General features: G+C 41.4%; 1 protein-coding gene across 1 annotated transcript in view; it reads left to right on the top strand.

Moving 5' to 3' along the window:
* LOC147611894 (uncharacterized) overlaps positions 1–10,389 on the top strand; it is a 52,433-nt gene extending 42,044 nt beyond the window's left edge. Inside the window, exon 3 of the mRNA XM_086783763.1 lies at positions 8,882–10,389. Coding sequence (XP_086639889.1) covers positions 8,882–8,915 — 34 coding nt within the window. The 3' untranslated portion in view covers positions 8,916–10,389. The remainder of the gene's footprint in view (positions 1–8,881) is intronic.
* Positions 10,390–15,675: the final 5,286 nt, after the last annotated feature.

Raw genomic sequence — 15,675 nt, 5'->3', positions numbered from 1 at the left:
CGGACGTCTCCTTACCTGGAACTACACATTGGTCAAGCAAGCATGAAAACAGCATGCAATTTCAATTGCAAGCAAGTACATAAAGATGCTATGCAATGCAGCATTGGTATGGACAATCCTCGTTCATGAGACTATACCAAAATAGATGTGCTCCAGGCAAGTACACGAAGTATCAGACCCAATGGAACACTAATCCACCAGGCATTTCCGGGCATGTACATAGAGGCACAAGTCCCAACAGAAAGCCAAGTCCACAGTATCACACGAGTGGCATCAATCTCGGCATATACAATTGCTATGGACACCAGTCCAATGTACATACATGATAAGAAAGCACAGGTGGACCAATTGGGTGGCCAAATGGTGACACTCGGACACTTGGACAGGTTGATGGACACATGGGAACAGGGATTCTTAGGTTGGTACAGGAAAAAGCAAGTCTTGGTCAAAATGTAGGATAAAGAAAAAAGTCAAACTAAGTTGACCAAAAGCTGAGGGTACCATTGGAAAGAGGACATCAAACAGGGTCTAAAAATTTAAAGCCCCTTTTTCAAAAAGCAGCTCTAGGGCCAAAAAGCAAGGCCCTGAAGATTGTAAAAGCACAAATCAAGAACTTTGACTACTATTAATATTTAATAAAACAAAAGCAAAAAGGCAAAGCAAAAGCAAGAAAATAAAACAAAAGCAAAGAGGCAAAGCAAAAGCAAGGCAAGGCAAAAGCATGGACCCCCCCATCAAGTTTATAAGAAGCTTGTGCCCTCTTGGTGAGGCATAGGAGAAGAACTCGTGGAGATTTTTGAAGGAGAGCTTGTGGAGATTCATTATTATCATCTTCTCCACCCTTAGCATCTGCCGCGTTTGCAGCTCAGCCTCTGCCTTCTCTGCAGGGCTGATTCTGCCAAGCGCCACCTTCGCCGGTGGGGCTGAGCCGCTTCCGTCGGTTCCTCAGCCACTTCTGCCGGCATTTCCGCCACCCAGAACCCGTTGCCACCGGCGATTTTCGCCGCCTGTTTTTTAGAAATTTGCCGCCGTTTGCTCTGCCACCGCCGCTTGTCTACTGCCATCTGCCACCCCCAATAGCACCACCTGTTAGCTGCCTTCTTTGGAGGGCTGCCTCCCTTTGAAAAACTACCTCCTCCTCTTCTCTTTTGGAGAAAGAAACTTGGGCAGCCGTGCACCTTTCTCAATATCTCGTTCTCGAGTACTTTGTGAGATTTTCGTGATGAGCAACATAGAGTTGATTCATATCTTGGTACTAGCCCGGTGTAAGGCTCTTGTGGGTCATCCTCGTGGTGAGCTCGGCATTAGGGATCTTGTGCCTCGACATTGACTTCAGCCCACCTCGACATTGGCACTTTGTTTGATATTGTATTCATTTGTTGTATTGTCCTTGGCTTGGGAAAGCCCGTGGATTGTTTTTGAAAATAAATTCCTCAAGAGGGGGCGAGGCCCGTTCCCCGCTCAACATGGTGTACTGTGTGAAACTCCTATTCCCATCTCTCTCTCCCTCCTCTTTCTCTCTCTCTCTCTCTATGTTTATCTCTCGTACACGTGGTTGCATCTGTCATTGCATGATCCGTTGGGCTTACAGTGGAATCAGAGCAAGGATTTCTCTTGAAGAAATCTTTTCTGGGGTGACAGAACCATGTTGAGAGTTGAGGGAGACCAAGGGCCTCGAGAAGGGAACAACTACGAAGCCAACCCAGAGCATCAAGGAGAGATCCAAGGCCGCCTTTCTGTCTCTCATGAGACCATGACTACAAAGATGGATTCTACTACTCTATTGGGTTTCTTCGAAGCCGGATTACCCGACTCGTACCGTTTATAGGTCAAGAATAACAAGTGCAAAACTCACTCTACGCATATTTATGATGATACGATGGTCTCTTCCAAAACCAAGACTATAACTGAGTAGGGGAACAAGCGCAAAAGAAAGTTCTCTGCGTCGATGACTAGTAGGACAGAAGGAAAGTCTGTGGATCAACCTTCGAAGAATTCTAACTCGACTCCAGCGAAGAAAAACCGTCTCCTCAAGGCTTTGAAGGTCAAGGAGGAGGGACATTGCTTCATTTGCGAAGAAAAAAGACACATGCGTAATGAGTGTCCGAAGAAGGGTGTTAATGCAGGACCCAAGACGAAGGCAGCCAACCAGTTGTCTTTGACAGGTACTTCAGTCACTGTACTTTCTCGCCCTAGTTCATGTTCTGATTGTCTGTTCAACTCTAAGATTTTTGGTTTGCACGATCTTCTTCGAGTTTATGGAGAAGTGAATGGCCATAAAATCCACATTCTTCTGGACCCCGGAAGCTCACACAACTTTGTCAATTACAAACTTGTGCAGAAATTGGGTCTGCACACGATGCCTAGCGATCATACTTACAAGGTACGCCTACCTGGGGGTCAGCAAGTGGGATCGAAAGATGGAGAAGCTACCAATCCGGATTTAGGACTACAGAGATATTATGGAGTGCTATGTTATGCACCTAGAGCATGTAGACTTGCTATTAGGGATTGAGTGGTTTAAGACTGTTAAGGTCGAGATAGATTGGTCTAGTCATTCTTTTTCTTTTGAACATAAGAACACCCAGTTTTGCATTCAAGGTGATTGTATACATCCCTCTTAGGGACCTCTTGTAAATACAGTTGATTTTGGAAATATAATGGATTCTTCTTTGTATAGTGCTTTCCACTGTGTCTTGATTCCACTTTCTTCATTTCTTGTATCTGCTATGGATGTTAACAAATTAAGTGTGTTTGAAAGCAAAGAATTAAAGAAGTTACTTGACTCGTTTCAAGATGTATTTCCTAAGGAGCTGCCATCGAGTTTACCACCCGAGAGGGCAATGGATCATCGTATCGATCTAGTCCCTGGTGCTCAACTTGCTAGCATTCCGCCTTATAGGATGAGCCAAGCTGAGGAAGATGAGTTGGCTAAACAACTCGCAAATTATTTGAGGATGGGCTAGATCTGTCTAAGTAAATCACCTTGGGGTGCACCTATGTTACTTCGGAGAAAGAAGGATAATACTTGGCGAATGTATGTAGATTACAAGAGACTGAACAAAGCGACAATCAAGAACCGCTATCCTCTCCCTAGATCAGATGACCTGATTGATTGTTTAGTGGGAGCGAAGTATTTTACGAAAATAGATTTACATACTGGCTACCACCAGATACGTATTCATGAAAGGCACGTTGAAAGAATCGCTTCTCGGACTAGGTATGGCCATTACGAGTTTCTCGTATTACCTTTTGGGTTGACCAATGCTCTAGCCACTTTCCAGTAAACGATGAACGATCTTTTTCGTGAACATTTGGGAAAGTTCTGAAAGAGTGCACAGAGCGAAAGCAAAGTGGCACTAGAATGTGCTGAACAGAGAGTGCAAGAGAGAGAGAGAGAGAGATATGGAGAGAACTATCTTGAATATACTGAAGCAAAACAGTCCCAAGCAAGAGACACAGATAGTCTCATAAGTGAGGGAGCATAATATGAATAAGATTGAATGAGAAAAGAGAGGCCAGCACCCACTATTTATAGTAAGGGAATGTTGGCCGACTGGAGCTGCAACACAGGCCGACGGGAGCTACTGGACATGGCCGATTGGTAAATGCTAGAAAGGCTGGGAAAAATCCTAGAAAAATAGTAGAAAAAGGGGTGGCTAGCCACAAGCAAGGGCCATGCAAAAGGGACCAAATGGGCACCATAAAAGAGCAGAATTTGGGGATGAATGTGCTAACACCCCCTCCCAGCACCAGATGCTGAACAAACTCCGAGAATCCAAAGATGAGGAGCCAAGGAAGCCTGAGAAACCGGCTTGGTGAACAAATCTGCAGCATTCTCCGTGGAAGGACAATACTCCAAACGCAAATCTCTAGCAAAAACCCGCTCACGAACATAGTGATAGTGAATCTCAAATGTGTTTCGTACGAGCATGAAACACAGGGTTCTTGGCGATGGCGATGCAACTCTGATTGTCACACCAAAGAAGAGTAGATCCGGTAGGAGGACAGCCGAGCTCCTCCAATAATCTCCGCAACCATATCGCGTCACATGCAGCATAACAAACTGCATGGTACTCCGCCTCGGTAGAGGAAAGCGTCACAGTAGGTTGCTTTTTACTGCTCCAAGAAATGGCTCCAGACCCAAGTGAAAAAACACAACCAGTGGTCGAATGCTGTGTATCTGGATCTCCTGCCCATCCAACAAGAGTGCGTCCTTGGCCATAAAAGAGTGCCAAAATCCAGAGTGCTACGCAAGTACTGAAGAACTCTGAGAGCACACTGCCTAGTCTTAATAGCAAGGAGGAACCAATGGTGTAGTTAGTAGAGAAGACATGGAAAGTCATGAATCGTGTAACTGTTACAAATCATCGAGAAATCGTCTAACTACTACGATGCATAGTGATGAATAGTAATAATGATAGGAGTGCCTACTTTACTAGTAGCTCCTTAGCCCCATTAGCTTTACCAACCCTACCTATAATAGAATCTGATGCACTCATGTAGAAATAAACCAAAACATTGGAGTTTCCACCTCTAGTATTACCACCATAGCTAATGCCGCCACCAAGAACCATGTCGATGAGGCTAGTTCAGGTGAACCCCCTAGCACATAGGAATTTTACATTGACTATCCGACTGAATACCATTTGGAAAAACCAAGAACAATGATGTGGGATACATAACAATTGACTACCTTAATGCAAATAACATTAGGAGCTTACAAACCCAGGACATTAATGGCCTAGGAGAGCCCCTCTTGCTTGTTTTAGATGCCGAGGTCCTCTTAGAGTGGCAAAATGACGTATAAAGGCAAATCCACAAGTGGTGACAATAAATCTGCCACCATTGGATAGATATTATATTAGGTGCGGCATAGATCAGTTGATCAATGAATTGCCCACATAAGCCTACAACTTCAAATCCATCTACCATCACACCACAATCCACTGCGGCAAGCTTTGGGATAGTTAGTGTCATAAGCTAAATTTATTTAGAAGAAGAACAAGAAGTACCAGCAGAGTAGGGTGAGGATTGTGAGACTCAAGCGCATGCCCAACAAAGGCAAGATCATGCTAGTCCTCAGTCTACAACCCAAGTGTTGAAAAGTTCCAAGGACATAAACAAGAAACAAGGCAAGGATCATTAGCAAGGGAAAAGCTACATTGCCCTCCTTAGAGCCAACAAAAGCACCTAATCAACTAGGGACCTCAAAAATCCCTAGTACTAATGATACGAGACAAGACGGAAGGACCCAAAAGAACACCTAGGTTATGCTAAGATCAAAGATGTTCCGAATTTAATAATCCAAAGAGAAGGGGTTAAATGGTCTTAATGGACCTATGCTAATAGAGAGGACCCCAAAATTCCAAGAGAAAGTAGAAAGAGCTTCATAATCCCATAGGGAAGAATGAGCAACCTTGGGGTTAAAACCAATTGATGAACCGAGTGTGTAGAAATCGAAATCATCCCATAACTGCCAGTTCAAATCACTCTTGATGAGAAGAACGAGGCGAGAAAAGTGAAAATGGATTAATCATAATGAACCAAAAAGATGAGCTTCTTAAAATGGCAAAGAAAAGGAAATACAAATTCATAGGACTAAAAGAACCCCTTCCCAAGAAGTTACAAAAGCTTACTGTAATCCTAAGAGGAAATCTTGAGGTTAAATGACACACACAAATTGGTGCAATAGATCTTCAACAGGTCCAACAGTAGACCAACTAGAGATAGAGGGGAGTGTCTTGAGTAAGGAAGCAGAGGAGGGAATACCAAGGGAGGCCGAACGAGGATTACCCACATCAACTCCTATGCCTCACAAAAGAGCATGAAAATGAAACAAAAACATTGGAAGAGATCTAAGAGCTTGATGAAATAGAGAATGTGAGGTTGCTCCATGAGCGCATCATAAGGGAAAGGCTTGACCAGGAGAAGCAATATGCCCTGAGAGAATCCTTAATGGAGGATACACCAAGAGACTGCCTTTATAATGGGTATGGGTGCAATGTAAATCTAAGCCCAGTTCATTATATGGGTACAGATGATGAGTCATTAACGGTAGTTACTTACGTGCCATCTCTAGGGCCTGCACTGAAAGGAGAAATGGGAGCCTAGAGAGTTTTCCTCTGAGGCCTAATGAATATAACCACGACCAAATACTTAGCATGCAAGCCAAAATCTTGGGATGAAGTCCATCATGAATGCCACATTATTGCCACCATTCCAATCAACTTGGGAGGAGTGACTACCACCACTGTGATCCTTGATGGGGGAGTAGGAGTGAGCATTCTTACCAAAGGCATGTGGCAAACATGGGGAAGCAATCCCTTAAAAGAGTGAAAACAGTGGATGGAAATTTAGGAACCCCCTATGGGAATCCTGAAGGATGTCAAGGTAACATCTTGTGGCTTGACCTACAAGTATACATTTGCTATTGTCGACTTTGGAAGGCCCACCAATTATGATGTGATATTGAGAATACCATTAATGTGCCAATTATCGATTGACGATGATTGGGGTTATGATGTCATTTACCTCTGTCAAGAGGGATATATACCATTAGAGTGAACTTGAAGGACCATAAGTACAAGGAAGTCACTAGAAAACCGATTGATGTCTTGGAGTTAGATACGATTGCTCGCTTCGATTCAATACATATGCACCACTTCAGTGGACAAAGTGGTAAAAGATGCGAGTTAGAAGATGAAGGTTCCCAATAGCTTCAATACCAGACCCCAAAGAGGAGGAAAACAAGATACACTTGCTAGCCACAATGGACATATGTTTTACATTGATGGAAACATTGAAAAAACAATTTTGTGATGAGAATGAGAGAGACATAATTGCAATCAAAACTATGACCCCAGTGCTTCCAAAAATAGAGAGACTGATTGCACTAAGGAAGAAGGAATTAAAAAAAGGAAAAAGTCTTCCAAAGAGCCAAAAATTGTACCAATTAGGGGCTTAAGTGAGGCTTAAGTGCCAATTTTGCACCAAGCAGCTTCTCTGATAGGCAAAGATAACGAAGGAGAAGTGTCGCCAAAACACAGGGCCCTTCTCAGAGAATTCCTTGAAAAGAAAGGATCTCTACTCAAAAGAGCTAAGAAAACAACAAAGATTAGAGCCAGAGATCTGCTAAACCTCAAGGGGGAAGAACAATACTTACAATATGTAGAAGCCTTGAAGGTAACTTAGGAGTTTTGCTCAAGCTGGAAGGATCTAATGAAAAGACCTAATGTAACTACCATGAAAATAGATCCTCTGAAATAGCAGAAGTGCTAGCCCATGATTACCCCTATAATACGGTTTTAGAGGGGCTCTAAAAATACTTCCAAGTCTAGATGGAAAAGATAAAACAAGGCTATAAAGGAAGGGATATTCGAGAAGGATACTGAGCCTTTGAGCCCAACAATCAAGACAGGAGGATTTAAACAAGTCCCTTCTCAATTAAGAAATTATAAAGTGGAAAAGTTAAAGGTGTGTGCTCCACCATCAAAAATGAAAGAACTCGATGAACCAAGAGTGTTGTATGATGGACTAGAAGATGCAAAATAGGTGGATTTAGCATTACCTGGGGAGGAGCCCAAATTGGTGTGGAAGCTATAGACTTAACACAAGAGGAGGAGGATACAAGCTATTTTCAAGGAATATAGAGATGTGTTTTCTTGGAGCTATGTAGATCTGAAAAGGAGTTCCTCCAAAATATTATAGGGGATGACCGCTACCCCGATCTGTTATACATAATGTCCATCCTTTAGTTGTACAGGGACTCCCGGACACTAGTGTGCCATCTTAGTGGATTGGTATCATGGGTGATCCCACATTAAATACTGGTTACCTAGTATGCCATCCTAGGGAATTGGTGTCGTAGGCGACCCACATTAAATACTGGTTACCTAGTGTTATTGGCATAGCTTGAGACCATGCTTGACGAGTGTATATTATTGAGGTGTAACAAGTAGTGCCACGTTTGACAACTGTATTGTGGTCAAGTGAAACAAGTGGACTATGCTAGATAGTTGCACACAGTCAAAGCGTAACAAGTGGTTTATGCAATTGATGTGCCATGCTAATTGAAAGTGTAACAAAATGGTAATACACACCATGCTAGATGATGTGTATGATGATACTCTCATCGTAGTGAAATAAGTGGTGAGTGTATGTTTTGTTTATGTCTATCAACGTTTCATATTGGGATTAACTGTAGAGAAGGGCAATTAATTGAAACAACTAATGTGCTTATGTTTGTGAGATATGTGTATAATGATACTCTCATCGTAGTGAAACAAGTGGTAAGTGTATGTTGTGTTTGTGCCTAACAATATTTCATATTGGGATTAATTGTAGAGAAGGGAAATTAATTGAAACAACTAATGTGCTTACATTTGTGAGATAGGTAATGAGCAGTGTGCGTGTTGTATATGGAGGACCTTGTCTATATCATCATGGAATATTATTATTTCGTATTATTTTGTTGGCCATGTGCCAAAAGATTATACATATTATTTATGCACGTTGCTATATTGTTAGCACATATTTTAGAAGAGTTTTGATTATTTACACTTAGTGTGTGAACAAGCTCTAGTGTTTAAGCTATTTTTGTAATAGTGGAAAAAGCAAGCCCAATTTAGTTACTATTAGCTCCTTGGGGCTATTTATTGAATAAAATTCTCAAAATACTCATGTCATGGAAGTGAAGCTACATTGCATGAGGGGGGAGACTGCACCTAATCTTGTCTTGATCGTGATGTTGTTCTATCTCTCATGTTTCTGCTATGTTAGGCTCTTTCATATCAATTTGATGCAAGTCTATGCTTTAATCTTGATGTATTTGTGAGTTTTTAATTATTTCTTCAAGAAGTACAAAAAGGTCCCATGATAGGTATCAGAGCTTTGGATCAATTCAATCTTCTTGAAGTCGATCAAAGACTTGTGGAAAAAGAGGTGAAAGAGACAATGGCAAAGAGGTTCACTATCCAATCAACCTATATTGGACAGTGAGGGGTTTTCCTTCAAAGAAATTGTCAAAAAAGAGGGAGAAAATTATTGGTTTCTATTGTGCACTAAACCATAGCTTGAAAGTTTTTTTTCTCTCCCTTCCACTTGGCGATGATGGCTTTTTCTCTTTTATTTTCTCTCCCTTTCACTTGGCAGACAGGTTTTGGCAAACCTTATTACAAATACAGGTAATCGAGAAGGTTCGCAAAGAAGAAAGTTCACAACAGGTCTAAAACCTACAATTCGATCAGAGGTGAATATGTTTCAACCACATTCCCTTAGCTTCGCTATTTCTTTAGCCTTGAATTGTGAAAAGAAAAATGGTTTTCCCAAGAAACCAATGACATCCCAAACCTTGACATCAACATTTTTGAAGCCTAAAACCTCTCTAAAATCATTTGATACATCTCTTAATGACCATAACACAAGTATTGACACCAATATAGATGATTCACAAAGAGCTAATAAACATGATTCAAAGAAGTGTTACAGGTGTAATGAGATTAGACATATGACATCAAATTATCCATGGAAGTCAAAGTTTATTTCACTTGGACTCAATATGATCGATGATGATGATGATGAAGAAGAATACCACGATGACTACTCCGACTCTTGAGGTAACATATTTATTTCATTTGACTATTCTTACAATAAATTTTATTTAAGACTTTTTTTTGTAAATTTCAAGGAGATTTTTTATGCATCAAAAGTAGAACTTCTTGAAGGAACAGGCCCTTCCATCTTGAACTATACTTTATGAATTTTTCACTATGTAGTAGTCTTGTGGTGGTAAGGGACATGAGATTAATCTTATGTGAAGGATTTCGATGCATACTTATCTCTAGATCTGTGTGGGATAATTTGTGGTGGTATGGGACATTATAATTTATTACACATATAAATCGTTGATACAATGTCTTTTATTATAATTAGAGAGGATACTTGAATTTATATATTATATGACAATTGATCTCCTTTGCTTGCAATAAGCAAACACGCAACTGAGGTCAGTTGCTTATACAAGAAGGAGGGATGCTACATAATGTCCACCCGGACAATAGTGTGCTATCCTAGTGAATTGGTATCATGGGTGACCTCACATTAATACTGGTTACCTAGTGTTATTGGCATAGCTTAAGACCATGCTTGACGGGTGCATGTTGTTGAGGTGTAACAAGTAGTGCCATGCTTGACAACTGTATTGTTGTCAAGTGAAACAAGTGGACTATGTTAAGACAATTGCACATGGCCGAAGCGTAACAAGTGGTTTATGTAATTGATGTGCCGTGCTAATTGAAAGTGTAAAAAATGGCAGCACATACCATGCTAGATGATGTGTAAAATGATACTCTCATCATAGTGAAATAAGTGGTAAGTGTATGTTGTGTTTGTGCCTATCAACGTTTCATATTGGGATTAACTATTGTAGAGAAGGGCAATAGTAATTGAAACAATTAATGTGCTTATATTTGTGAGATAGGTGATGAGTAGTGCACGTGTTACACATAGAAAATCTTGTATATATCATCACGAAATATTATTATTTCATATTATTTTATTAGCCACATGCCAAAAGATTGTATATATTATTTATGCACACTTGTGCATGGTGTTGCTATATTGTTAGCACACATTTTAGAAGAGTTTTAATTATTTACACTTAGTGTGTGAGCAAGCTCTAGTGTTTGAGCTATTTTTGTAAAAGTGAAAAAAGCAAGCCCAATTTTGTATGCACAACTATTGTTAGCTCCTTGGGGTTATTTATTGAATATAATTCTCAAAATAGTCATATCGTGGAAGTGGAGCTACACGCATGAGGGGGGATATTGCACCCAATATGGTCTTGATGGTGATGTTGTTCTCTCTCTCTTGTTTATGCTATGTTATGCTCTTTCATATCAATTTGATGCAAGTCTATGCTTTGATTGTGATGTATTTGTGAGTTTTTAATTATTTCTTCAAGATGTACAAAAAGGTCCCGTGTGACAGAATCAACCTACTACTGAGTGTCTTTGGTTATGTGTGTAGCAATACACCAGTCTGATATAGAACATGCATAGGATGATGCAAAACCAACATATCAAACAAGTGATTGTGCAAATGGAAACGATTACTTAAGACTAATTGACTCGTCGTGCGCATGATCCAAATTGCCCATGAAATACAAGACTTAAAAGATAGATTCACAGAAGTGATAGATAAGACGAATATACAAAAAAATGATAGACAAAACGAATATACACAGATGATACTACAGAATGATCCTTTGATTAACAAAAAACACCAGGCTCAAAGAAGAAACAGCGAGCCTCTGTACAGAGTTCTGATTACATCTTGTAACTGCTTAATACGTAGTTTTGTGTGGTACAAAGATCCCCTCATGCTCTGAGCACGGCTAATTTACAGAAGTAATGACCTAATTAACTGGTCGAACCATAGTGTTAAGTGCATTGGCGTTGGCATTCTGGCGGCATTCCGACTTAAGGTTGTCTGGTTTGGCGGTTTTCTGGTCGGCTTGTGGCCCAACACCTGGCATGCCCGATGGGTCGGATTCCCAATCCGACAACACGAACTCTCAGTATTCCAGTCATCCTTGATGTTGTCAATCACACAAAGATAGGGACCCTGTTAAATGCTCATCCTCCTGAGCTTGGGGACATTCCTGATTTTGGGCTATAGATAGGCATACCTTTTAATCCTCCTCTTCAACCTTAGTGTTCAGACTCCTGAACCCAGTGACATAGGCGTACAGATCTTCGTTGGAATCTTCCTCCTCATTATTGTTTTAGTTTTGTGCTCATGATCATCCGGTAGAGTCAAATAAGTACCATGCCCTCCATGGTAGACGTAAATTGGCCTCCACATTGCTTTTCTGAGCAATCCTAACCCTGGCACTCTTGGGCACATTCCTAATCCCTTAGGTCCGAAAGCTTTAGTCTTTGACTCTGCCCATCCCATCATCATCGTTGGCAGGAGCTGGTGGGTTTGGATTGTTCAGGTCGAGTGGAGATGGGGCAAGGTTGGGGAGGGGCTGTAGGTTCAGGGAATGGTGCTTTGTAGAAAGGTGTCCATCCTCCTCCAAGCTCGGGAGGATTAGGGTAGGTTGGCTACCACAATGGTAGCTGTGAGGATTTGCATGTAGTAACAAGCCTGGTGGATTGTTTGGGTGGAGTTGCCCTGTTGCTAGATTGCTTCTCGATGCAATTCTGTGATCTATGTTCGGGCAGAGGCAAGTTCAACGTGGAGGGTCACATTCTTGGCCTCTTCAATGCTGGCGATGGCCAATTGGATATCTTTATGCGTCATGTTGGGCTTTTTTTGCTGCCGAGTGATGAGCTTGTTCCCTATGACCTTGGTTTTGAGCTCATTTTAATGTGAGCTTACATCTTTCCCCTATCCTACGTGGCCCGTTGGTGTTTCTTATAGGCCATCTTGTCGTATAGCTCGTCGTAGTTCTTTTGGAGGGACATCACATGGTCTTTTAGGAGGGCCGGGGCCATCTTGTTGTATAGCTCGTCGTAGTTCCTTTGGAGGGACATCACATGGTCTTTTAGGAGGGCCATGGCCGAGTCTTCCTTGGAAGCAATTTCCATGGAGTATGGTACCATTTCCAGCTTGTAGGTTTTGCATGTTGATCGGCTCCTCTCAGTTTGGCTCGGGCTCTTGGATTGTCTTCATGCCCAAGGCAGTGAGTTGGACATTCTGCTTTTTGTAGCAGGCGAGCACTTGTTCCATCTAGTTCATCTTCAGGAGGAGGTCATCATGGCCGGTGTTTTTTATCTCAAAGTTGAGGTTGACAGTTCTCTCGGAATTGGCCACCTCGATGGAGTTTTGGGTGGTTTGGACCTCCGACTGGGGTCCTGGAGGGTTTTGCACTCGATAAGCTAGGGCGGGCTTGGTACTTTGACGGCCTAGGGTAGTTGCTATACTGGCCTGTCTCGCCGAATGGGAACAACACTATGAGCAGTTGGCCCATCTTTGTGTGCATGTTGCTCTTCTAGAGGCAGGTGGCTTGGTGAAGTAGAGGGTGGCCCAGCTTATATCTTCCCCTTTCTCGGCCTTACGGATCCATCTTGTGGCTATTGAGATGTGTTGCATCTTGTTCTGCAACCAGAGGGTTTCCAGGAACATCATGTAACAAAGAATGGTGGTGGCATTCTTATGGTTGCCCAGCTTATGCTCGCCACACTAACATGGTCGCCAAAGTGCCTGACCATATACCTTGGCTGCCATGGGCTTGATGGATAGAGCCAGGCCGTGAGTCTCATGGAGCTAGTTGACACATGAATTGAGCTGGGCATACTAGGCTTTAAGTGTGGGCCATGACGATAAGCACGACGAAGTATGATGCTTGGATGAGCATCATCGGCGTGAGGGCAGGCGGCGCGTTGGCCTATCATTGGAGTGTGAGCACCACAGATGGATGTTGTATGTGAACAACATGAGAGAGGGAGAAAGATTTCTTATGAAAGTCCTGAAGGCAAAGAGGGTGCAAGAGATTAATGGAGTAGTCCTTGGCAACCTAGCCATGAAGTAGTTATGTAACCTTGTCTACACCCTAGGAGTGAGAGTAGAGGGTGTTCTAGTGGCTCAGTATGGAGTAGAGTGACCATTAGGTTCTCGCGCGAGGGAACTTAAGAGCACCAAGTAGACACTGTGAGCATCTTTCTATGATGATAGCTTGTGCGCATGGCTTCTTATGCACTAGAGGCATTCTCATGTAGGAGGAGAGTTGGAGTGTGCTGAAGAAAGGAGTGGCACACGAGAACGACTCATGTGATGAGTACACACTAGTGTACATTCTCATGTAGGAGGAGTAAGAGTGTGCTCAAGAAAGGAGTGCCACATGATAACGACTCATGTGGTGAGTACACAATAGTGTACACATCAAAGATCTAGTTACAGGTTTTTCATAGACGATAGACAAAGAAGAAACATAAAGGTATAAATCCTTAATGATGATTTGTAAAGAATGTATCTTTAATAAGGAAGATCTATAATCTACATTAGTGTATGAGTCTCATCTCTATGATGGATGATCTCTAGTGTTATCTAGGTTGTCATATGCTATGGATAACAACAATGTGATGATTATTTCTATTTGCAAAAGGAACCGTGCTCTAAGTAGTAGTGTCTCACTTATGAACGATGGTGTGTTCTTATGTTATATGCTTAGCATAGAGATCTAGTATACGCATAGATAAGTGAGAGATACCATAACCTAATGCACGAAGGAACATCCACATTGCAAGACACACTAATGGTATGAGACAAAGAAGAAACATAAAGGTATAAATCCTCAATGATGATTTGTAAAGAGTGTATCTGTAATAAGGAAGGTCTATAATCTACATTAGTGTAGGAGTCTCATCTCTATGATGGATAATCTCTAGTGTTATCTAGGTTGTCATATGCTATGGATAACAACAATGTGTGATGATTATTTCTATCTGTAGATAAAAGGAACTGTGCTCTAAGTAGTAGTGTCTCACTTATAAACGATGGTGTGTTCTTATGTTATATGCTTAACTTAGAGATCTAGTATATGCATAGATAAGTGAGAGAGACCATAACCTAATGCATGAAGGAACATCCACATTGAAAGACACTATAATGGTATGAGACATATTGAGAGATTGAGAGAGAGTTGAGTGAGAGTGTTATGTGTATTTATTAGAAAATGGGGACTAATCATCTTATGATCATGGGATGGGAGAGCAAGTGAAATTTCAATAAGAGGGGTGCAAGCCAACTGTAGGCTTGCATCTGCAAACCTCCCCCAAGCCAAAGGCTAAGTCTCGAATCCTAGGAACCATGCTAGTTAACATTGGTATACTGCCAACGTCTACCTACTACTGTTGAGGCCTTCAACATGACGATCCGTGGTCTATTGAATCCAATAATGTTCCTGATGGTAATCCTAGTTCATCACATACCACCAGAGTGAATAACTCTATGTGAACAATAATAACCTAAGTCTCACTTATATATTGGAAATTTCTCTACTATAAATAATTGGCAATTTCTCTACAATAATAACCTAAGTCTCACTTATATATTGGTAATTTCTCTACTATAAATAATTTCTTGGTCAGTTTACTAACCATGAGCATTAGCTACATGTAACAACCTGCTTGCTCTAATCCTAGGGCTCCCCTAAGCCTTGTTGGATTAGACCACCAATCAGTTTACTAACCACCATGAGCATTAGTTACATGTAACAGCTTGCTTGCTCTAATCCCAGGGCTCCCCTAACCCTTGCTGGATTAGACCACCAATCCTAAAGATTAGTACTAGGTATATAACATACTTCCCCTCCTTAGATGTTTCCACTCTTGGTAAAAAAATATGTCTGAGAAAGAAAATTGGGAAATAAACAGGGAAAACTCAAACTACCTAACAATTAACTCCATAATCTAGTTCACCATTCATGCACTTTACACTCATAACTTTGCCATATAAACTAACTAAATCTACAACCAAGGTCCCTTCAACTATCTTAGTGGAACTAAAAATAGACCAACTCGAACCATAGATGTGAGGAACACAATAATCCCTTAATCCAACTCCCAAGGAATTGGATAATCTGACATCACAAAAACCATTGTCCTATAGACAGTCAAATTACCTATCCTATTAGGATAAGTAATTCCTCATACCCAAGGGATACGAATA

The sequence above is a fragment of the Cibotium barometz genome, chromosome 46, assembly GCF_041138505.1.
Source record: "Cibotium barometz isolate CiBa-2024 chromosome 46, ASM4113850v1, whole genome shotgun sequence".
Classification (NCBI taxonomy): domain Eukaryota; kingdom Viridiplantae; phylum Streptophyta; class Polypodiopsida; order Cyatheales; family Cibotiaceae; genus Cibotium; species Cibotium barometz.
Note: the sequence above shows the minus strand (reverse complement) of the source record. Positions and strands in the feature narration are given on the sequence as shown.